Source organism: Brugia malayi (genome assembly GCF_000002995.4).
Source record: "Brugia malayi strain FR3 genome assembly, contig: Bm_v4_ChrX_scaffold_001, whole genome shotgun sequence".
Lineage (NCBI taxonomy): Eukaryota > Metazoa > Nematoda > Chromadorea > Rhabditida > Onchocercidae > Brugia > Brugia malayi.
Genome location: NW_025062479.1, coordinates 8324321 through 8350598, shown reverse-complemented (window position 1 = coordinate 8350598; position 26278 = coordinate 8324321). Strand labels below are relative to the sequence as shown.

Sequence of the window (26278 nt, the reverse complement as noted above, 5' to 3'; positions counted from 1 at the left end):
GACATTTTGATCTGTAGGAAAAAAATGTAACATGAAATCGTTTGAAAAATGTATCAAAACGCGACAAATACTCTCATCATGTAAATGTTGACAAAAACTCTAGGCTATAAGAAGCAAAACAATTTAGCACAATCTGTTTGGCACATTAAAAAGTACGCACTATTAAACAATTAATATAAACAAATATGAAAACAACTATGAAAAGTTTCCTCCTTACATTTCAGGTACCATATATCTCTATGACAATGTTCTACAGTGCAAAATAATTGTCGTACTGGAATGGAATAAAAACTCATTTTTTAGGTGTAGTTTATAATACACGAGAAAATATGCATTCTTTGAAAACATTTTATTTTTTTTTATTATTTTCTAGGACAAGAAAAACTTCAAATTTTGTTGCGCTTGAAAATCTGATCCTACTGATAATGAGTACTTATTCTCCAGTTATCTAACAGTTTTCTCAAAAAAACTTGCAACCAACAGGTGTCGATATTACCTGACCATGCCTAACGATGCATCAGACACGGACTTATATGACTTTCCAAAATTTGGTCTTACGCGTAAAACCATTATTTTTAACTCTAATTAGGTAAGTCCATAACTCCTTGACTTAATCACTCTCCCGAAGTTTGCGTGTTAAAGATGTTGTAAGATAACAAAATGAAAGTTATGGTTGCAAATAATCTGTAGAAAGCGTGGAATATTTGTTTTGTAAGTATCGATAAAAACTCGAGGCCATACGACGACAGACACCAGATAACTAGAAATTCTTTACTTTCTTATTTATACATTTCTGTGATTTATCGATAACTGTAATACACTTTAGGTACGCACAATTGCTGATTAGGACGTAACATAGAAAGATGACCAAAAGGATCAGAGTTTCAGAAAATCCTAAAAATTCCTCACTTTCAATTCAGAATAGAAGACATACTTTCAGTGAAGCAAATACCATCCTGACTATTCACTTTTATATGACATGCCGAGGGAATAAAGTCGTTCAAATATCAACAACATATAAGTAGCCAGGATCAGAAACATAAAAAAAAATAATAAAATGGAGTAACATAGTGACATCATAGCAACAAATTAGCAAAAATGAGAGTTTGAAGCCTAAGATAGAAAGTTGAGTAAATATTACCTGACTTAAGAAATCCTACTTCACGGTCCTTAATTTTTCGCAAAACATTCATCATTTTTTAAACCTTTAACTCTGATTAATAAACACGTCGAATGCTCGAATACGAAAGGAGGACAAGGCTTTGCATTTGCGAAAATAGATGTCCACAGAAATAGAAGTTTCATGAAGCTGCATATAGTAGCTATTTTTAATCTCCGTTGTTTAATCTCAGTTGAGCCATGCGACGATAAACACAATTTCGAAAATTGTAAAAGGAGATTCTAAACAAAGAAGATGATAAAATAACGTTAAGGGAAATGAAAGGTAAAGAGAAAAAACCTCAATAACAACTCTCGATTTACTGTAAAAGACAAAAACTCGAAAACTGCAAATGATCATACATTCACATTCAGACTGAACTGCAAATGCAGTAAATGAATTAATTGCTTACCACTTACAAAAAAGAGTTACTATGTTTATACGAATTATACGAATTAAAACTTGAGCAGTTTTTCAAAATTGCTTTGCTCACAAAACATTCCACAAATATTCCATTAAAAAAACACCAGAAATTAATTACTTACCATTTACAAAAAGAATACCGTCCCCATTCATTATTAGCAGCCATCACTTTTCTCTCATCACATTTACTTATTAATACTCCAACAAACCATAAAAACAATATGTCAGTGAACCAATGCCAAACCAATGCCAAATTAATTAGTGATTTTAGCTTCTTTCATTGAAAATGAATTTAAATTGGAACTAAGTGAGTGATATAAATTTCGAAAAAAAAGCTTCAAGTCACTTTTCTACCCCGCTATACACATGCCTAACTCGATTTATTTTTTAATTTTTTTCATTTAGCTAAAGCTTCTCATGTCGTTATAGACAGCAAAAGCAATGGCTAGCAATGATGAAGCACCCTAAGATTTAATTAAAAATGTGATTAAATCAAGGAGAAAAGAAAGATCCAGTTCCCGAAACTCGTTTAGGTTTCAATAACCTTATCAGGAAAAGATATGTCAGTAAAGAATAGTAACAATTTCATGGATATTAGCAAAATTATTTTAGATATAAATAAATAAATGAACAATTTAATTATGAATAAATACAAATAAATAAATAGTTGATACAAGACTAAAACAAAGTCGATTTCAAACACAAATGAACAATGTAGCACAACGGCAATATGATCATGGAGTAAGGCATCACGAAAAATACTGTCGCAATTACTTTTTCTGTCATAAATGAATGGTTTGCTGCGGCTCACCTAAACTTTTACACATCATCCTAAATAAGGAAGTCAAAGACAGAACATTCACTGAATAGACACCATTCCTATGCGATCATAACTGCACCAATCCCTTTTATTTTATTTTGAATAAAATTAATTTTGAAGTAGTCATAACTTTCACTATTTTACACAGTTTCCAACTTAAATCAAGGAGATCATAAAACATTTAAAAAGCAAGTTAAGTTGAAAAAAAAACCTTCTTAAGTTACAGTTAGATAAAGTGACATAACTATAAATTTCCTGATCTTTCTCTGATAACTTATGTATCGAATACGTTCATTTTAAAGTCTCATGAAAGAGAAAAAATTCGCTTTCAGAAAAAAAATTAATTTTAATGTAGTGTGGCACTTTTTTTCTTCCCAAATATTTGAATTTCGTTTACCCATCCTTTATTGCAACTTTCTATTACGCAGCTTAATTTTTTTTTTTGATTTCATGTGATTCACTTACATGTTCCCTTTAATAGTAAACTAAATAAATGAAAGAAGAAAGAAAAAACTGTATGATTTTTGTAATATGAAAACTCAAAGCTGATCTCACGCATGGGGTCGTAATTCCCACATTTTTATTTTTGGAAAGAACTCAAAACAACAACAGAACAACAAATCTTGGAGTGGCTTGGAAAATTGAGTTTCATGTTCAAATTTGGAGCATAAAAACTCTACAGCCGACAATTTATGCCAAAATGAAATTAGCGGAAAAAAAAGTTCTAATCTGATATTCTACAAAAGGTATAGTGAATCCTGCACCACTAATAAAAAACTTATGACTTGTTTGCTCAACTTTCATACAAAGAACGATGGAATTCATTTTCTGACATGGTACAAGAAATATGTACAAAGCAAATAATAAAAAACACTGCAGCTACCTCCTGCAGGATATACCATTTGCTGCAAAGTAATATTGATACCAACAGGTCTTCCAAAACCTCAAAAGCTAACATATAAACCAAACACAGCTTTAGCTGTGTTTCCATAATAATATCTAATGCATCACAATCCTTCAACCTATGATATGTAACAAGTATGACGTCAACTATTCTAAATTCAAAAAAGATTGCTCATTCTTGAAACATCGGTAGCACATGTCAGCTGAGTTGGTGAGCAATGAAATGATTTTGGGTTGGCCAAGAACTTAGCATTTTCAAAAGTTCCGGAAACAATTTTAGACGTTAAAATTGTTTTGAAGAATGCGTTAGTGACGCCGCATTTAAAAACAAGTTAATAAACAAGGTAAAAGAATTGCAGACGTTAACCTTCGTATGACGAAAGGATGATATGAGCAGAAAGGCTTGAAGGGATTCAAAAAATCATTATCATATTATTAGATTTACTTTATCATCTATTGCTGTTAATTCAGTTCTTCATTTCAGTGAATACAAGAACACTTAATGAGGAAACAACGTAAACCATGCTGAAATAATGACAATAGTAAGCACTGAAAAGCGAAATTATTAAAGTATAAAATGCAGCTATGAAATGACAATTTTAAACATATAAACATCAGATTGGGAAGAAAAAAATAAGATCAGTAAGTCGGACTAAAAAGTTTCACCACGCCTACAAATCTCATCGTTTCACGTCTGCTATATACTTAACGTTTTTAGAAATAGATCAATAAGACATGGAAGGAAGAGAAAACATATGATAAGTAATGTGGTTGGCTTATTTAACAAGCAAACAACCTATAGGCCTAAGCATAGGCCATTCACGAACTCAGACATACAAACAAACATGAATATAGCATTATATCTCTCTGCCTATGTATTTATCCGTGGTAGCTCTTCCTTCTCCTCCTTCCCGAGAAAATAGAGAGAAATTGATTGTTCGAGGCTTTCACAAGACTCGTTTCCAGGACGGCATGGTAGAGTATGAACCTTTTCAAGAGATCTATTTCCACTGATCACATTGCCTTACAGTTTACAGATATTCTTTTATTCCAGTACTTCCGGCCTTCTGAAGATTTAACAAAGATGAACTTTCAACACAAACAAGTTGCCTTTCTTATGAACTAGTTTCTTCAAAAGAATTCTGTAATTCATGCAACTTAAAAATATTCCTTTTTTATTTTAAAGTGATGAAAAATGTAAAGTGTATTTGTAAAGTCACTGATTGACGTTTGATTTGTAGAGTACATCAATTCTATGGAAATGAATGTCAATGGACGTGAGGGAAAAATTAAGCAGAGGAAGAAAGGTAAGCAAGCAAAATGATACCTCAGGGAAATTTGCATACTGGGGCAACAACTGCTGAAGAATGAAGATCAGTACGAAATGTTATCAGATAATAATCCCCTATGTCCGTCAACAATAATTACACACTATTTCCACTACAGAGCTAAGGATTTCAAAATCTTTCACGCTCTCAACACTAAGACAAATCGAAATCAAATGATAAATCTCTTTTCCCTCCTCTACTGTTTAAGAAAACATCATGTTTAGGTTTTCTCTAAAATAAGGAAAATGAACACTTCTGTATGTTATGCAATTTATCGATACTATCAGTCATCGCCAAAGTTATTAGCATTTTGTTAAATTCTCAAGTTGTGGTTGAAAGAGGAAATGAAGTTGTGGAAATGAAAAAGGACGTATCGCCGACACTTACTATCGTTCAGTTGAGCCGACAAATTGAAATGCCTGAAGTGCAGATTACCCATTGCAATAAAAATTGAAAGCGAAAAAAAAAAAAGATTTTATCCCAAGAAAGTCTCATAGCATAAAGAAAAACAAAGAGCAATAAATGGAAAGTGGAAAGCAGTAAAGCTTTTAGTGATAATGAGATAATTGTTTATGGATCTTGAAAAATATTGCAAGGTACTCACAAAACATTTCAAACAGGTAGTACTAACTGCAGATTTACAGCTCGTTATATTTATCAGTAGCGACTAAAAAATCACTCTAAAAGCAATGAAATAAGAAGGAAAATCTAAATAAAACACAAATTAGCTGTGTCACATTATTAACATTTAGGAGACATCTGTTTTGAACAGATTTTTAACATACCAATAATTTCAGAAGAAAAACTTACATCTCCCCAATCATCGCTTTCCCCAGTTGGGATGCATCAACAGGACATAAAACTAAATACCGATATCTCTCACTGAAAAAAAATGAGTTTATAATTTCGTATCAGTGCATGAAGCGATAGCTCTTCCAGCTATCATTGAAAAAAAAAAAGAAAAAAAACAGCCATCACTTCATTCACTGACGCAAAATTGTGAACTTTTAATATCAGTTCCAAAACGATTTATATCTTTGTAATCTCTTATTCAACTTTCGATACAAATCCACAATTCAACGACTTCTACAAATATTTCCACTTTTCATACCATTCGCTTGCTTTACAAATACAATAAAGTTAACTTTTAATTGGAAAAGGATACTACCACCATCACATACGTATATATACAGAAATATGCATATGCAGAAACATTCTTTAAAGTACAAAGAGATAAATAGGTATGTATGTTTGCGCATGTGTGAGTCTGCGTTAATGAATTAGTTGCCAATAAGCATATTATCAGACAAGATGCAAAGAAAACTCCCGGAATGTTAAATTTGAATCCATAAGGCCCTCTCTATTTATAACTATATTTCTTTTTCTATATTCGGAAACATCCAAAAATTTCTTGGAAAAAATGTTATCGAAAATAAGCTTAAAGTTTGTGTCAAGGCAAGAAAACATACGAAATTATTTTATCTCGATTAGATTACCCATTTTTCATTTCATAAAAGTTTTTTTTTTTTTTTTGATTAAGAAAGAAATTTGAAATATGAATTTGGACGTCTGGTCTCATTATTCGTGTCACTTTTATCAGCATTTCATGAACAAGAGGACTAGATGTTGCTCAAATAATAAGATACTGAAGGCATGCATAATTATTTTCTTATTCTTTTACCTCATCGTTCCGAAAACTTTCAAAGTGGAGAGAAGAGTAACATAATAAAAATGATATTAGCGCGTGGTGTGAATAATGAGACCACAGGATATTAAAATAACTCATAGATGATAGCCTTTCGAATAGGTAAATAGCTCGAGAATTAGCACAGACCTGAGGCATAATTAAAGAAATGAGGAAGCACAGTGTTCCATCAAGGTGATACAAGATGATCGCAAAGAATCTAGGTTAGTCAGACAAGATTATTTGAAAAATAGCGAAAGTAAATGTGGAATAGGAAAGAGAAATATATAGTGGGGAATGCAGTGAAGCTGTTTGATTGATGAAAAGCGGTTGTAGTTCAACTGAAGCCAGCTAGTCTCATGTCCCATCTCCTAACAACACTCCCTCGAACCTGCCGAGCATACTAACTACCTACTGCTTGTTATGAATAGAATTTGCTTATATTTTGAACTTTCATAAAATAGACTCCGAAATTAAATTTCAATCCACCCAAGACTGTCAAAAACTAATCTTATTTCTCCGGATTTCCGAACGTACAGCCATAAAGTTAAGCTCTCTGATTTTTTAACCTTGAATTTTGCTTTATGTAATAAATATTGCTATAGTATTAATGACAGTTGTAATTTTTTTATTCATTATATCACTAATTTATGCAGAAAACCATAAATGTTTGCAATTAATTGGACAGGATAACATTTGTTCCAATTTTTTTTTTTTTTTCAAAAAAAAGTGGAACAAAAATCATATCGGATAGAGGAAAGTGTGTCAATAATAAAAAGTTAATGCCATGAAACATTATGGAGGGCAAAAGTAGAAAATACAATGGAAATGAATGCTTTCTGTTTTGCATAATGTACTGTTGAATTTAAACAACATGATTCGTTTCTATGAATGATTAAACATTGGGGGATGCGAAAGAAATTTTGGTTCAGAGTTCTATGAACCATAAAAAGTAGCAAAGCTGAATTATTCTATTCATAGAATATGATATAAGCAAGTGAAAAATTATTCACCCAATAAAAACTATATGTTAGCGGGTAAAGCACGATAATTGGTTCAGTTATTTCTTCGATTAAAACGGTCTGTTGAATACTGCTACATAAATTGAAGGAATGAAGTTTAAGTTCTCAGTGTCTATGGTCTCGCACAGAATAAGTTCTCTTAATTACTCTAAATCCCCTAAGTTCTAAATTTAGTTACTTGACCCATTAACAGACTGTAAAACATGCATTTTTAAAATTATAGATGTAATACCAAACTTAACACTTCATCGATTTCATTCCATAAAATAGGCTAGATTGGATCATCTTAATAGCACGGAAGAATATTCAGCAGAATTACAGCATTAAAGAAATACGGAATCCATAAATGCAAATAAATCATCTCAAATATTTTGAATTTGAAAAAGGAAAGAGATGTGAGAGAGAAAAGATAAAAGCAGCAAACTGTGTCTAAGTAGAACAGCATTTTCGATGAAGTAGCATTTTGCCTCACTGAATGCGTTTGTTTCGTTTTAAAGTGGTATACAATAAAACTGAAAATCAATAGCCATGCCTTTCCAAGAGGACACCAATACGACATATTTCAAGCAAACTACCGATTCACTGAAGGGAGTGTTTAAAGACGCTGCAAAAAACGATTAAATCTTTTCGAAATGACTGAAAAAATATAGGGATAACAAAAGGATAGAAAGAAGACCGAGACGGCACGAGTAAACGAAAAAAGGAGAGGGCGAGGGAGCTAAATGATAATCATTGCCAGATTCAAACTGTTTCACTGAAGGGAAAGCAGTAATGACGTACTGGGTGATCATTAGGAAATGACGGTATACTTTTTTCAAATACCATAACAACGTAACAGACAGCACTCGGTGATATTTAAAACCTTCTCGATGGTAAATAAAAAGGGAAAAATGATTAGAAAGAAAAATGGAAAACTGAAATTTAAGAAGGGTAAAACAGGATCATGTGTCATACTGGCTTTCTATCACTTATAGCCAAATGAAATCAGTGGAAACTCTTCCAGTTTGTGAAGACAGAAAATGAGAACGGATAGAAAAAGTAGGAAGGAGCAAGAAGGGATCATTTCAAATTCTGGCATATTACTCGATGCTTAACTTTGCTTATCAATTCATTTGTCATTCCATTATATTCCATTTATCAGTTCATTTATTATTCCATGGTTTATTGAAAATACAGTAAAAAAGTACTCATTTTGTGATATAGAAACTTTTAGTCAACTGATAAATTTTATATCTTTGGGGATGTTAACTTCAAATTTCCCACTGACAATGCCTATACTTGAATCCATAATTTAAAGCACCATTACGTTTCATCTAATTTTTCTACTAACTTTCCGGATAGTCCTCTAACTTTATGATATAATTCAATGAATATGAAGGAGATACTGCCGAACATCAAAACGACTGGAGCTGTTTGCGAAGAGCCTTTCTTCCATAGCACAGAAAATTCCATTAGTTTCAATTTTAAGAATTACTGATGAGGGCAAGGAAAATTAATGGACAACATGGCAACAAGTCGTTAATTTAGGGAAATGAATCTGTGAGGTGCGGGTTGTTTTTTTATGCAGCTATGAGTCTGCTGTTGTTGTAAAATGCAATCAGGCGAAGAAACATGCAATTGCATACTTTAAAAGGATGTGCAAAAGCCATAAAAATATTGGAAATGATAAAAAACAAACGACAAAAGTTCCCTGAAACAAGCAGATTTAAGTTCAGGGATAAAGTGAACACAATTAATGCTAATGAACCAAAGAAAGACAAAATGAGTTATAGAAGTTTCAAAAGCATTTATAAAAATTAGAAGAAATTATTCATATAGCACAGTTATAACATACCGAATTCAATATATGACCTTCTTATATCATTCTTATTTCTTACAATTATAAAGGCTGATGGTTGTCGAGAAACAATATTTTCTGATAGAAGAATTCTTCACTTCATGCATTTTCTGACTGATTTTTCGGGAGATATATAAATTTGCCTGTTAAAGCAAGACAATCAACTCTATAATTTAGCCAGTTCTCTTAGTATATATGTTAATGGTTGGAAAGGGTGAACAAAAAACGAAAAAATAAAAGGAAAGTTTATGATGCAAAGATACCAACTACCTGAACACAATCTGATTGCACGCTATAAACGGTCCAAAATAATGAACATTAGTTGAATCAATAAGATTTAGCGGAATTTCTTCACATTGATTTTTAAATTTTCATTATTTAGAACAGTAATTAGGCTGTTGAGAGGAGTTAGAAATCAAAAACAATGCTGAGAGAGATGGTCAACGGGCACTGAGACGGGGGTACAAATGTACGCAAATTTTGTAGTTGCATAGGCAAACTTGGCGCAATTATTACGGAAGGAAACGATAGCTTATTTTGGGAACATGCAAACGTTATCTTTTACAAATAGTACCAGAACGATCCTTAAAGAAAATTCTTCCCGAAAGATATGCATGCGGGTTGTTTGACAGTAAGCAACACCAGCGAATGCGATAAAAACAAGAGTGGGGTTTCCTTTTGTAGATGCACCACCTGAACTGCTAGTGAGCACACACACACACACACACACACACACACGTGCTCATCAACTGTTCTACGACGTGAATGTGTGTGTATGAGCTTATATTTAAAACTGAATCAACCGAGCAAGCGACGGCTGACTGAGGTGGTAGTGGCGTGTAATTCGTTATTCTGGGTCTATGTACGTATGTCTGTGTGTATGTGTATGTATGTATGGTTGTATGTAGGTGTATGTAATAGCATCTATCGATCGAAGCTGTGCTTTGACCGAATAGAAGTGAGAGCATGAGAGTGAAGTACAGTGATAAGATAGTTTGGCAGTTTTAATTCAGGTGTATCTGAACTAATTGGAATTTCCTCGGATGGTTCTTCCACGGGTTGAGATTTTTTTTTTGAGATTTCTTATGACTACCCTTTTCTGCAGCAAAAAAATGTGAAAAGTTGTTTAATTGAAACAGCAAATCCTTGCTATTCATTTCAATACAGAAAATTGTGTTTCATTAGTAGTACTTTTCGAATTGACTCCAATTTTCAAACTCTAGTTTCAAGTTTGTTCAAGTCTTATAACCTGGAAATCAGATGCACGTGATATACCGTGATACTGTTGTCACAGAAGCACTGTCAAGATTTCACCCTTAGTAATTAGTCCCCAATTAAGATAGTAGCATGTAGACGAGTGATGGAAATTGCAAATTCAAAACAAGCTGCTAATCAAAACGTGGACTAATGTCAGTACTTTCTAATGTAAGGAAAAAAAATTTTTAGCACGATCTTCCTCGCTAAATAAAAAAAAAACACTATTTAGATTTACCTGAATTCTATATAAGTAGTGGATAAACAAACATTTTCTTTTTTTGACCATCGTTTTCGATCACCTACAAGCATATGAATAGTAGTTACACATTATTTTTGGTGCATTTCAAAACCAATGAAATAATTATAAAATAGGCTCAGTAGTCAGTAGCAAAGAACCAATTGAACAATAGACAGTTTTAGCATAATATCTGCTTTTTAACCACATCAGCACACAAAAAAAATATTCAAATTAAGCTTTGTTGTCAAACAGGAGAATATAAACACTCACAGAACATTTTTCGACCTTCAGGGTTTTTCTGTGCTCTTAAAACAAAAAAAAAAAAAAAAAAAAAAACATTGAAAATTTTTGTAAATTTTAGTGAAATTCATGTTTCTCACTCGGCAGTGATGCTAATTTGTGATCATCTTATAATACTCAAACATAATCTCATTTTTTCCATCTGATGATCATATAATTCTTCCCGGATAATATTCTGAAAATTGTGCTGTTTCAACAAGGCGAACACTAAATATCACTTTATACCGAATATCATAAAAAGCACAACCATGATAAGCGATATTCAGAAATACACCGATATATTCACATATCGCAAATACCTCATACGCTGAAATTACATATCAAATTTACAGCCGTTTACCTTTACAGAAAATGAAAGCAAAAAGTGCCTTCTGATTCATTTTTATGATTCTTATATCCATCCTTCAGTAATTTCAACTATTTTGATATGCTTTTCTTTCATTTTGTGAATCCATGAATCCAAATTATTGTAGAGAAATGTTTGCTAACACTAGGAAAGATAGGTTCAAGCATCAGCAAAAAAACATTGTATTTTTGGTATCATTTTTATCACAAATTACAAAAAAAAAGAAAAAGAAAAAAAATTTTACCAGCTGTAACACAAACTTTCCAATATAATAAGAAAGATACCAACAAAATAGGAAGAGACAGCAAATAAATAGTACAGAAAGTAATTTTTAAGTAATATGACAGATGGCCCTGCAAAAATCTTGATGTTTCTCTTATGCTTCATTTAAGTTTCAATATATCATTTATACTAATATTTGTCAAGTTACAGCACCGCAAAACATTGCTAAATTTCCCGATAATACGGTGAAAATAATTAAATTGCTGTTTCTAAAACATCGCTCCTTCAAGAAAGACTTTCTTTGCTATGACACTGTAATGTTTCCGTTATCTGTCAAATGTCGTCAAAGACTGAAGTGGAATTTATAGTAAAAAAAACGAGCTACAAACAAAGGTAAACCAAACGCTTGAGAATTCTTAAGTTTTTGCAAGCATTATCCGTGCTAAGAGGCCTTTTCTCCTGTAAATTTTTTTCGCTATGTGAAAATTAGAGATGAGCAGAGTGATAAAGTTGCACAATTCCCAAGTAATCAGTTCATCTGGTATGGAAATTCTAGTATTTTTGACTTGAATTATCTAGTCTGAAATCAATAAAACTTTAAGTGATTTGATTTCATCATAAGAAAAAATTGAACTTTTGGCATAAGGACTAACGTATGGAGGGAGGAAATATAGCGAATGTCGATGACAAACAAGATTTGCTATAAAAAAGCCAATGCTACAAAATCCAAATATATAGAAAAGTATAACATGGATTTCTGAAATAAACAGGTTGAGAAAATCATTGATTCGAAAAAAAAAAAAACTTTATTAATATTAAGAATTAAAGAAATTGTCTTATAAGTGAAGTACACATTTAATAAAGCATTTTGATCAGATAAAACTTATTACTATGAGTAGAGGTGTTAGATTTATTCACCTTGCTTTCACGTCTAATTATCGGATTCATGAAAACTTGGTTGTTTTCTGGACTATATCTGTACTAAAATTTTTGAAAAAAGACGATGTCATACAGCTCACTTACGAATATTTTCGCGTTCACCAAGGAGTGATAAGCCAATCATAAAGAATAATTCTGTACTGCCAGCATAAAAATATATATACCGCGCAAACTCATAAAATCGTTTTTGTCGATAGTTCACATTCATTAGACGTCCATAGCGATAAACTACAAGTAAAAATTAAACTAATAATTTGGCAATAAAAAAGATTTTTTATTTCATGCGGAGCAAAAAAAATGTCAAATATTTCTAATAAGTTTTCAAATCTAGTCTAAACACCAATTACTAGTCTCGAATTTTTATCTAAAAAAAAACCTACAACCAGTAAATAATTCAACGATTCGAGCAGGTGTATGTACAAGCACCAAAAATTGCCAAAGTAACCGTTCCACCGGCAAATTTATTATTCGTGAAAGTGATGGTAGTCGAGCTCTCTACAAATTCGTGCATTTTATTTCACTTAAATACCCTGTGTAAACCAATTAGGATTTAGAAAAAAAAAAACTGAAAATGAACATCATACCCCGCATTGCCAGTTGTAATTCCTAATTTGTTCACTGTGAAAAATTAAAGCTGTGGTTATGGTTGCAAAAGCACCAATCATTGGCGGTACGAAACCAAATAAAAACACAGTTACCGGTGATAAGCGAAACAATTCCATCACCTATAAAGAATGAACTTGTGTATTTTATTTTCTTCAAAAATCGAATTGTTATTTTAAACGTAGCTTCAGCCAAGTCCGGCACTTAATTACCTAAATTGTATATTGGGGTTTAATTACAGAAGAGTAGAAATTTTGATAGGCTGTTTCAATATTCTTATTTTTAACAAAAGACATACCGTTTTACCATTTTTGACATAAACTGGTGACGGATTGTATGTGGATTTCCAACTATTTCTGTTGTCCAGTTGTTTTCTTATCTCTTCACTCTTCATAAAAGATACTTAATAAGCCTGTAAATCGTCAAAAAAAAAAAAAAAAATTATTCACCAAAGCTAACCAATAGTTGTATTTTATTTCATCGATTGTTTCTGATATAAACAAATTCCTGTGTGTGAGTTTCATTTTCTAGTCTTTGAAAATTTTTAAATCATTTGTAAAGTTTTGAAGTTTCTGCTTCAGTATTTTTATTTGTCACAAAACAGAGAGCTCTGTAAAAGGAAATCAACCCATAATTTTTATCTTGACACTAACGCGCTAACGAATCACATTAAAGGATATTTCTTGCAAGCAAGGGCACTATTTTCCTGAACATCCCAAGAGTTAAAGGTTGAAAAACTAAAGTTCAAAAGCTTAATTTAATATTTGATACAATGAGATTTTTAAGAGAAGCATGTTATAGGACCGTATCCAGTTAGAATTATGCAGGAACCGATTGACAGATAAACCTCATAATGTGAAGTTAGCTATCTAAAAATATATATATATATATATATTGCCTTCTATCTTCTGGGAAATAATAATTAGTTTTCTTTCTCTGGTTTTTAATGTATTTCAGGTGAAAATTAATTCAATAAAATTTTATAAAACGAAAAAGCAAAGCTGCGGTTGTAAAAAACAACTACTGCATTTACATAAATCTAGGAACAGCAAATATTATATGAGTAACAGAAATCACCAATGATTAAAACAAATGCAAACTGTTCTTTCACACAATTATTTTGATTAGAATTGGGAAATTTGGTTATGAGACAGTACGAAGAAAGTGAAATATAATATGTAATTTGCTGAAAAATTATTGAAAGTACAACAGAATGGTTTTCTAAATGCGGTCAATCCTAACAATATCATCTAAAATTAATAATTTTACACATTTCTAAAACCGCGAGGTAAGATTTACCATTCACTCTGCGCTACATTTACAAAATGACCCCAAAAGACTATGCTCAATCTTCAATCTCCTCCTCTGTTTCATCCTAATAAATACTTTTCCAACCCAGTTTGCCTACACTTACGAATACTTAAACTAAGGCATTCTCATTACTCTCCAAGAATTAAAAAAGAATCCATCTTTTAAACAAATTAAGATAATGCTGCAAGGAAATTTTCTACATAACGTAAAGTATTATACACAATACTTACTAAAAATGAAATTGAGCCAAATTTTTACAACTTTTTTTTGAAAAAGTGGTATTGTCAAAAATCCACTTATTTCTCCTTTAAGTGTGAAACATCCCATAGATTTGATTTCGTATAATTCTGTCATTTTATAGCTGTTTAATTTCTCATATGTTCCGAAATCAGGATAATAAAGTTAATAGATTACGGCATTGTAAAGTAAAGGTCAAATTAATTTTTTTGCAAATAGAAATTAAGACACTTTAAACGGTGAGATATCCAGAAACTTCTACGAATGAATCAACCACACTATCAAATTTAAAATAAGTATTGTAAAAATTGCGCGATATTTAATATGACAAGTAAAATAAACAAATTAAGTTATTTTAAAAAGCAGTACAATGCCTTATTTTCCTGACACCCATGAAAGTGTATAGAAATTCGAGCACAATTAAAATAATTTCCTTGTTCAGTTTCAATAGATGTCTGAATAACACAAATTTTTGGATTATGTTTTGGCGACAAAACTGGAAGCCAGGAAAATATTCATTTTCCTGAAGCAAACTTATCGGAAAAGTGAATATATGCTTCAAAACTACTATGTTTCAAATTTTACAATCACAAAATTTGTTTTTAAAAACTTTGTAAGTGAATTATCTTTACATCCAAGTTATTAGTCAGTATTTACATTCATTCATTTTCATATGACAGTGAAGTAAATTGATAGGCAAAATAATTTGATGAGTTCAGCAGTCATTGAATAATATTGATTTTGCGGACAGAATTATTTCAAATATTTTTGCTGGATGAGAGTGAGTTGTCCATACGTAAGTAATTCAGGAATGTCTCTAGAGTATTCCTTTTGGAAGTTTTGGAACAATTTTAAAACTTAATTCTTTTAAATTACTACATGCTGCACTCGACAAATTCTCACTCGAAAAAAACTGAGTAATAACCGATAATGCCAACAACCTATTTAATCTACATCTACATTTAGGTACAAATGAAGCCATGGACCAGCAAGTGGGAACCACGCCGTTGCTCTCCACTGGTGGTTAATTAAGCTAGATCTTAAACGAATTATCATTAGGCCAAGACGAACATCGTCAACAAAAAGTTGGAAAACTTGAAATACTTGATTAATCCCATATAAGTGGTAGGAATGTTACTGAAAAAATGCATTTTCTGGTAAATGCTATTTTGTAAAGAAGTAAATTCGTCATCGCTTATATTATTAAATGTATTAGTTTTATTAAAATTTATTAAAATGTTTATTATATCTATTAATTGATTTCACAGTTAACGACTTTTTGTATTATTTTATCCATTCAGCTGTTTTGATGAAACATAAGCATCAAAATAATTCTTCTAATCTTTTAACTGAACTTTTTCATTAAGGGAGATAAAATCTGCTCAAAAACAATGCTTTTCATTTTAATAGTGCAGCAAAAGTAATTAGACTTGGTTGACGCACAACCGGCACCTGAGAATAATGCATTTTTTTTATAACTCTTTCTGAATGCCATATATTGATTTTTTCATTTAAATATAATTATAGGCAGAAGTAATTTCAGCAAAGCTGAGGTAAGATCTACTTATCTATTCATTCATCCACTGAGGAAATTCTCAAGAAAAAGGGGAAACTAGGTCGAAAATCCTAAATTTTAAGGTGATAACTTTAACAATGGAATTACTCAAAAATAAAAGGTTTCTCGACACCAACTTTCTCGGAAAATTCTATTCATTTTTCTGATTTCTAGTTCTGTAGCCAATCACTTATCTAGTTAATAATTTATGGCTTTACGTAAAAAAAGCTAAGCGTGGATTTTTTTACCCTATTTTTTTTATCCTTTTGGATGAAAAAAAATAATGCATTTTACAAGACAAGAACAGATTAGTTCCCTTATTTAGTAAAATGTTTCAGTGAGGAATTATACACTTATCTTTTTAGCAAAATATATCATTTATATGATATCATAGATGAGCCAGGTTAAAACTTAGAAGAATCAATGCTAGGATTCTGATGCAGGCTTTAAAATGAAATCTTTTTTAGACAAACGAAGAACAAGCGAAAGGGAAATGAGATGATGAAGGGTGGGCAGAAGGATGAGAACTGACTGTTAATATTACCAGTCTGCACTAACTGACCCTATTTTTTCAGACCCGGCCCTGAAAATCTTATTCTTGGGTCCTAAACTTAAAATGAAATTTAGAAGTTACTGAAGCAATTCGTCTTGTTCGCCCTTCTTAAGTGTCTTTTTTTGGTTTTAATTTAATGATTCGTAGTCTTATTTCCGTTATCATCTTCTCTTTAAGAGGAAAATGAAAAAATTTCATTTCCATAGTTTTCACCGTTGATTCTCAAAAGAGATCTGAAACTCAGCAAATTTTTGGATTTATTTCTTCAGTTGCTTTACGTTAAGGATCCTGAAAACTTAACTATTTATTTATTTTGAAAACTTAACTATCATTATGTGCGAATCGAATCAATTTATTCCATTGCTCCGTATCCATAACTTATTTTTGGCTTTCGTATAGTCTTCTGGAGTAGTTAACCGTTGTTATGGATTTCGTATTTATCTGTAACATAATTGAAATGACAATATTGGTATGAAATCATTTCGTTCTCTAATACCGTTACTTCTATAACATTATTCCTTTATAACAGTTCTACAATATTGTAATTTATTTATCTACAGAGTTATCAGTTCAGTCATTCAAATGTTTTCTATCCTTATTACTATCAGTTTTGCCGCTGATCAATGGAGACGGTTGATTCTGGTCCTTTCTGAAAAAAAAAATCAGATTTTGATACTTAAACCTTTATTATAATTAGTTTAAATCTTTGTACGGTAGAATAAAACATGACGGAGAAGGAACACAAAATTTACAGAAAGGAATTTTCCTTCAAATATGCACAACAAGTGCCAATAACATTGAAAGCAACGAAAATTTGGATAACCACCTCTATCTTAAGTAAGATGGTCTAAAGGAATTATGGTTATTAATTTAATCTTATGGTGTGAGGAAGAAGCAAAAAAGAAGAGAAGAGAAAAGAACTCTCGCAAATAGCAGCCAAGCCTACGAAAAATGCATTTGTCAGCTCGTCTATGCAATACTTCAAAACATATTGAACAGTATAATATATCTCTTATTTTACTACTTCATATTTAAGTTTTTATTTTATTAGTTTAAATTCGACAGCATATGTATAGTATACAGTACATAATAAATACAACCTCGATGATGATGATATTGATGATAAGTTTATTATTCCATAGAATTTGTTGAAAGCAAAAAATTCCTGAGAAAACAAAAAACTCCTGAAGCAATACTACATCGATTTAATGACTATTGAAAATATTACTTAATGAAATATGGTTAATTAATCTTTCCCAATTAATTCTCTTCGCTTATCTCCTACAATGTCATTTTCGTAACTTCATACTATTATTCTTCCTTTTCCAGTTTGATTCCAATCGTAAATTTTTTTTGTGAAGAATGGCTCCCGAATATTTGCTGCAGATGGTTAATCAACACAATAGGACAAATTACTTTGTAATTTATCTTCAAGATACAATTGTGCTTTTTTCTCTTTCAGTTGGAATCTAATCATAAAATTGCAAATTTATCTAACCTTTACCGAACTTTGTTCTCTCAGTCACAGGCATATCAGGAGTTTGCGCTTTCTGCAACTCCATTGCATTGATTTCCAGGCTTTTTCCATTATTTCTAGCCAGATGTGTGAATAAATCATCACTGATGAAGTCTCTTTAAGGATCGCAAATAGTTTTTCAATGAATCTTTTCACCTTCATAATGCAATGTGTATTATGTGAGTGGTTGTTGATATGATGTTTATCAAATTAAATTCATGTTTCAGACCCTAGATTTCTGCATTTGAAGAGCAGTTAACGGACAATTCAAATACAGATACCATTTGCAATTTTGTTCCAAAATGCAGTTTTCTTTAATCTTGCAAGACTGATAAGTGTTAGTCAGAGTTGTAGAGGTAAAAGTTCTAAATTGAAAAATTGAGTGTTAAGATCAATGATTGATAGTTTTGTTAAATTCATTTCAAATATTTACTATTAATTAACATTGAGTTATGTGTAGTTGCGAAACTAACCAGTGGCGCCATTGCAATACTTTTAAGTTGGTACTTATTTGCAAAGATATTGATATTATTTCAGGTTCAGTTTACCAATACATATTACCAATATCTATTAAACTAACCGTCTTATTTTCTTATCATAATCAATATGTCATATTGTAAACAAAAAGAAGATATTACTTGCAGGTATCATCATTCAAACAATTTTATATGATGAGACAGTATCTGTTAATCACCAAATATATCTGTTACAACTTATAGTGTTGATTGTTTTTCTTGCTTCCTTCTGAATTTAAATAAATATATAATATATAAAGGTATACAGCATTCTAATTCTTATTTATTTGGATACCATCGATGAGAAAAAAACAATATATATATACAACTGTAAAGGAGAAATTGTGAGAAAATCCTTCACAAGCATTTTAAGCAACACTACATTTGGCATATGTGAAAACGGTTATTTCTAGTTTGGAAAGATGGTATGATTTCGATGATGCCGAGAGCCGACTGTTGAGGAGATCTTGGAAAACAATGAAAACAGAAAAGCAGGAAATTGCTTGCAACATTTACAGGATGATTTTTGATCAGGTATCTCCATATATTCATACATTTCAATTGTTATAAGTAGCTTCCATCATCTCGAGATGGGTTTTGAGAGAAGTTCAGGATTTAATTGCTCCATTATCTTAGAGAAAAGACGATATTGATAAACCAATAAATACAATGATGAGAATGCAAAACAGTTTAAAATTTTTTATAATTGTTGTCAACATTATTTCTTAATCTTCATAGTATCTTGGCTATTTTCAACAGTTTTCTCACCTATCTGGATACCATCGGTGAAAAAAATATAGTTTGAGATGATTGTTTTACCTGTATTACGTTGCTGTGTGCATTCGGATACATCACATATATTTTTGCTTTCTATTTAAAAAGACGAGTAGTGTGAGGATGAGCTAATGATAAAAAAGCAGAATTATTAAAGATCAAAAAAAAACACAAAATGCCATTTCAACTTCACTTATTCATCCTTGAGTGGAGGGAAGAATAATGATTCTGTGTGCAATTGATCACTGTTTGCAATTAATTACATTATAAAATGTTTTAGTGTCCCGAAGCTCGGCAGTTATTTTCTTTCATGAATTTGGATTTGAACAACTGTAAAAAGAAGAATAACGATTTTGTTTTTCAAGCTCTTCGCTTCATCCAGGTAAGTGACTCAACTTTAATGAAATAGTTCTTTCTAACTTTTTTAAAATAATATATCAATGGTATTAGTGATGCCGAAAGATCTCTAATCCAATGGATTGAGATAAGTGTTTGTGAACAAATTACTTCCAGAAATCCTACGAAAAACACGACTTTATGACATTATACTACTGGAAAGAATTATTAGAGAAAGCGAGACAGTTCCAACCATCATCTGCTGCGCCATTACAGGTTCTGGAAAGCGGTATAAATAGCCTAGATGATCTGAAAGCATTTGATCCAATTTTGGATAATTTAGGACGAAGACACGGTAAGCTTGAATCGAGCAGTGGCTTCCGGCTGTACTATTGGTAAGAATTTTCTTGTTTTTAGCAATAAAATTATTGAATTAGAAATATTATCATAGCTGTATAAGATGTATGATTCTAAATGGAACAGTTACTCAAAAAATTAAATCACTAAGTTCTTATTTTGCTGAAAATTACATTTCTTTATTTTAAAATAAAGCATGTGTTAAAAGGTCAGTATTTCTGGAATGTTCAATACATCACATACGATTAGCACTGCTTAGTTCAAAAGCGGATCGTTGGAATAATACAGATGTAGACAATGTGGTCATTTTATGGAGGCATCTGATTTCAGGGATTTGTGAAAGAATTAAGGTTTGAAACATTTCAAATTAATGCATGTAAGGAAGATACTAAGAAATTAGGCATAAAATATTTCAGGTTTCGTGTCCTGAAATTTTTTGCTTCGTTTTAATGCAGCAACAAAGATTATGGAATTTTGGATTGGGTTTTAAATTAATAGGAGGAAATTTGATATGTATAATATACTGAGATCAACATTCATAGTTTGTTGAATTTATAGATAAAAGAGTACTAATCGATTATCAGGTATAGTATTTTTCAGCATAGAAATAAAGAGGTGTGATTTTCAGCGAGGATATCTAACAAATATAGCAGATCGATCAATGTTAGATGTTCAAGCAGAAGTAGCATCCAGAGCGAAATTATCTGTGATACCCCCGATTCCACAACCATCAGCCAAAAACCCAGGTCAGCAGTACATAATTAAGATTATATTAATAAAACGAGATTTGTTATGAAAATTACCTTCCAGGAACAAATGAATCAGTTGTCCTAAATAATTTTGAAATTGTTTGCCATCATGTGTTACCCGCTATGTATTTTAATTTAAATGAGCATAGGTGGTAAAGGAACAATCGGTGTGACCGGTACAATACTTTCAGCGAATTTTGCACGAATGCCTGTACACTACCAGTTCATCAGATGGTTGTTTTCACGTATTCGTCGAGGTGATTGATTCATTCTCCCACTTCAAATTTTCCTTTTAGCCACTAAGGTTAATATTATGTGATCCATCCGGCATTGTTATGAAATATCTTGACTGTCTGACAAAAAAATAAATTCAATGAGTACCCTGTCCGATACATGTTGATAACTTTTACATAAATATATACATTCCAATTGCACAAAAAAAAAAAAAAAAAAAAAAAAAACTAAGAAACAAGTTTAGAACTAACTGATGAAAACCGAAATACAAAATGAAGACGTTTATTAATTAATGACTTTGAACTTTGAAACTTCCATCTTGATATTCACTTCGCCACTACGCACCATTCAATTTCAAAAACACCAACTGTTTCCACTTATCCAAAATTCTGAATATTTTTCCAATATCAATTATTTCTCCAATTTTTTGCACTGTATTGTTACAGATAAGCGACTTTATTGAAGTGTATGACGTGATTATTATAAATTTCAGATGTCATTTATGGACTGTTCTATTGAATGTTCTCATCCACTAATAAATTATAGAAACTTTGCACTGAGCTGAAAAATTCCTTCTTCCTATCATTGGAATACCGAAATATGTTAATAACTAATTCATCTGCGCATTCAGAATTATCAGTAACTAATTAAAATTTGTTGATCATAATATTTGAGAAGCAATTTGCATTTAACTTGATTAAGAATGCCATTCATCTATTCTATTTAAGGTTCCCATAACCATTAAACTGAAAAAATGTCTAACGGGTGAATAAAATCAGCTTTGTTTAAATCATTCGACTCTGCTTTTTTGAAACTTTCCTGAGAAAGAGTTTCTCTGATATTCTATGGAAAATATTCTGTTTCTCACAGATATTCTATGAAAAAATGGAAGTCTCAGGAAAAGAGATATGCAGCTGAACAATAATATAACTGTTGTGGTTCACTGTAGAAGTGATTTTTTAAAAAAAAATAACGAGCTGTTTAACTATCTTGAGCTAGACACATTAGGTATTTATGTTTAATTTTAACAGTCCAAAAGAACCTAAACCACATTTCAATTCATCACTTAATAGCGCTGACGTTTATTATTCTTATTTTTTCAAAGCAGCAGTTACAAATCAGGAAATTTTATTTCACCATTAACATGGATATAATGGAATAGCAAAACAGATTTACCTGTCATAAATAATAAAAAAAAATCATTTGTAGGGTTGAATCTCAAGTTGAAAAGCATTTGAAATTTTGAACTTTGAAGACATCAGAGTGTAATTTACTTGCAAGTGATTCTTAATAAATAAATTTCTACTTATGTTTAATGAGATAAAAATTTTGATGCTGTCTTGCTGAAGGTAGCAGATGATCAAAATTGTCTCAGTTTGCCTTATCCTTTGAGAGCTGATAGGAAGTTAATTCCCAAAGGTAAGGAAAGTCAATAGCATTGTTGGGGAGGATTGGATTCGACACGAAATCAAAAATCTTCACATTAAAAAAGAATTTTTCTATTCGTGCATTATTCTCATATGGTGGAAGAAGTTGTCTGCAGGAGTGCTTCAAAAATCTGATTCTTTGTTGAAGATGACATTGGATAGCACTCTTTTTCAAATGTTGACCAGAAAGAAACCACTCGAGTCACAACACAGTATTTTACTCCAATTGTGTAAACAGACCAACAACACCACTTCACTACTTTCATCTTATCCATCGCTGTACTTATGTCGATAAGTATTATATATTGCACCTAAGCCCAGAACAAACTGAAAACGTGGAGGAACCCAGTTCTGTTACAACTTATGCTTGTTTATTACGACAAGATATTTTTTCTGAAGCATCTTTCCATTCCATAAGTTTACATTTGTATTACGATTCATATTTTTTTTGCTCAGGAGCAGAAACAGCTTTATTAAACTGATGTTTAGTCAGGCTTTCCATCGTATACAATGTTTGCATTAAATCTGGAATTTGTTCATTGCTAGAATCTCATTTCTACAGAATCTTGTCTTCATTTGATATTCAACTTCAGCGCACACAGCAGATATTGGTGACAAGTTGTTGGAATCAAAATTTGAGTAACTGATATTGCTGCCTCAGAATAGAACCCTAAGGGAAACTCAAAGCCGACACCTGGAATGAAGGATACACCGCTAGCTCCCATCACCTCCGAAATGCCATTCTTCATCAAAAGAAGAATACTGACAAGAGGGCGGGAAAAGTGACCAACACCACCCATCCCAATAATTATAATAAAAGTGAAGGCGGCGTTGTAGGAAAGGATCGAGCCGCCCATTTCTGTTCCTGTCACTGCGGCAATATCGCTTCCCTACCGCTCCTTTTGCTAAATCTGCTCATATTATTTGTGTATGTGTCTGTGTATGTATGTGCACTAGTCTTTTCACCAAATGAAGTTAGTACAATCCGGCAGGAGTATAAAGGAGGAAAGGGAGCGGGGAGTGTTAAAGGGAAAAAGAAAGATTCTAGTACTTTGATTCAGATAACGGTTCATTCTGCTGATCTCGGGGTTTAAGAAGTATTCAGTGACGACTCATTCAACAAAACTATTTTTAAACAGTTCCCGAATCATTTTGACAGAACGAAGCATATATTGCTTATCACTGACTCTTTGACAACGTTACCTTTCTTAGTTGCGCCATATGTCCTCTGTGACATATTCCTATAACTATTTATTTATGATAAACGCTCGAACGTTTCCGAAATACAACAGCACATGAAACGATTACAATGCAGTAGTGCTTAACAGTGAATGAGAAATTGTTCATTTTATCCTTATATTCATAATTTATGCGGGACTAAGAAGCGCAGTTGCTCATTATTTTCATAACCTTGTTTCTGCGTTAAGCAGTAAGTTGAGCTAAAAAATGACATTGAAATAAAGTGAGCCAATTTCACTCTTGAGGATGAATACTCATTTGTAGAACATCTATATGTCCATGAAAACTTCATTCTCTATCATTTTTACTGCAAGGTCAATTGTACTGATTTGGATAGTAATTAAACTGAATTCAGAAACATTGCAGGACAGTTTGAATTTGAAAGACTGAATAGTCCTTTGGCCGCAGATTCCTAAATTCTCACAACTTCTTCCTATTCCTTTCCCTCTTGTACCGGTAAGCATACGGTACTGAGGTGTAGGATACTTGTTTCGAGATATAGGAAATACAAACTGTTGTTTTTCACCAAGTACGGTAATTGATATTCTGTTTGATGTTTACTGCTTCTTTCATGCTATTTTATTATGCTTATTTCACCGTATTACGAGTGAATTATATTGGAGGTGTGATATGTCGAAGCTATCCTCTCACATTTTCACTGCACATTTCTCTTAATTTATGGAAATGTGATAAGTATATTGAGAACTGGAGTCTTACAAATTTCTTAATCCGATAAGCACTTGCAGATGGAAGTGCTGTTTTAGTGCTCAGTTTTTTCGTTTAGTAAATTAAAAAAACAGCGAGCCATCTTTTAATTTCACGAACGGTTACTCCAGGGAGTCATCAAGTAAAGTGAAAAGGCCACAAGAAAATACGATATTGCGCGTGGAAGTGCTGTCCGTATTATATGTATGTAATGTGGACAGAACCATCATCACTCATCATTACGATTATTCACTTATTCATGATATTCTGTAATTTGAAGTTCTCAATTGCACGCCGTTTGCCTAATCTTTATTGGAATTCGTCAAATCCATTGTTAGTTTTATTTTTTATTTTTTGAAATTAAAATTTTTTCTTCATGTGCACAAACAGAATTTGAAATTGAAATTTTTTAGTTTGATCGATTTTTTTTCCATTTATTCACTGATTTTTAACATAAACTGCATCTTTCCTAGCTCAATTTTATTTGGTACTAATTTTAATCTTCCATCATCATTCATACTTTAACACAATTTTAGAAGAATCTATCTCGAAAATCAAATTCGTTGTTTTATATCCGATGTGATGGTAAACTATCACTTCCACTTTAATTCCATATTTGATTTACTACTTAGTTTTATTCAATTTAAATGGCTGATCAGTTTAATCAGTAAACTTCTGACGTTTCTTTAAAATCCCAAGTCATTTCCCACATCGATTCAGCGCAAGGCACACACAAAAGGCGAAATACTGTGACCATTGTGAAGATCGATAAGTTCCCACAGCTAGCAAACTAATACTTGATAATTAAGGGCAAAGAATACAGACTTCACATGAAAATTCATTTAAGAGAAAATTTAATCATAAAGGAATTTTCTAATGGCACTTCCTTAGAGTAAAGGAATTATGTTTTAAGTCGTTTAAACAGTGCAGGAAATTTTTTTTCAGAAATTGACAATTTTAAAAACATCGAATGAAATATTTGAACTCTTATTATTTTCATGCTGTTGATGCTATACATATCCAACAATTTCTAATTACTTTTAAAAAATTTTCGTTTAGTGTAGAAATCATTTTATCCCAATGATGTATTTTATTATGCAAATATCTTGTCAGTTTTATTAAAGGGAATTGCTTAAAGTTATAAACATCTTAAGTATATGTGTAAATTGTAAATTAAAATTAGCGGTGATTGATAGTTTTTAATACAGCGTGAAAGGGTTTCATTTAAATTAAATTGTGGTGAAGTGGAGTGGTAAATCTAGAATACCAAGTAGGAGTACTATAATAGAGGTATTATTGGATTATTGTTTATGTATATATATATATATATATATATATATATATATATATATATATCTGTGTCTGTTCTTATCTATTTCAGTTTGAAGCATGAAATGCTGATTTGGTATGGCTTCATTAACGGTGCTGTAAAGCTCGTTATCATTTTCCTTTCTTGGAGAAGGAGAGAAGAGATTGAGGGGGCATTGTACAATCATTTTGAAACAAATATTATAGGTCATTTTATTTCCTCAATTAAGTTGATTTTTCGTAGAAAAGTGTTAAAATATAAATTGCATTTGATTAGAATGCACGCTTCATTTTTTGTCTAAACTTTCTGCTATATATTCTTAAAATTTTAAAAATAATTTTCGAAGTGATCAATAATTCCACTTTAAGAATCTTATTAAT

The 26278-nt window shown here is 31.6% G+C and overlaps 2 protein-coding genes across 2 annotated transcripts; one reads left to right on the top strand and one right to left on the bottom strand.

Moving 5' to 3' along the window:
- Nucleotides 1-11120: 11120 nt before the first annotated feature.
- On the bottom strand, nt 11121-13475 carry Bm6293 (Uncharacterized protein; the record flags this gene model as incomplete). Its single annotated transcript, XM_043074116.1, has 8 exons — nt 11121-11146; nt 11219-11278; nt 11562-11670; nt 12193-12296; nt 12563-12706; nt 12859-12973; nt 13063-13203; nt 13380-13475. The coding sequence occupies 8 exons, from the start codon at nt 13473-13475 to the stop codon at nt 11121-11123; spliced, it is 795 nt and encodes a 264-aa protein (XP_042930050.1).
- Nucleotides 13476-19287: 5812 nt separating this feature from the next.
- Nucleotides 19288-21249, top strand: Bma-glb-19 (Uncharacterized protein; the record flags this gene model as incomplete). Its single annotated transcript, XM_043074115.1, has 6 exons — nt 19288-19302; nt 19823-19924; nt 20155-20273; nt 20444-20585; nt 20864-20981; nt 21176-21249. 6 exons carry the CDS (start codon nt 19288-19290, stop codon nt 21247-21249), a joined length of 570 nt encoding a protein of 189 aa, XP_042930049.1.
- Nucleotides 21250-26278: the final 5029 nt, after the last annotated feature.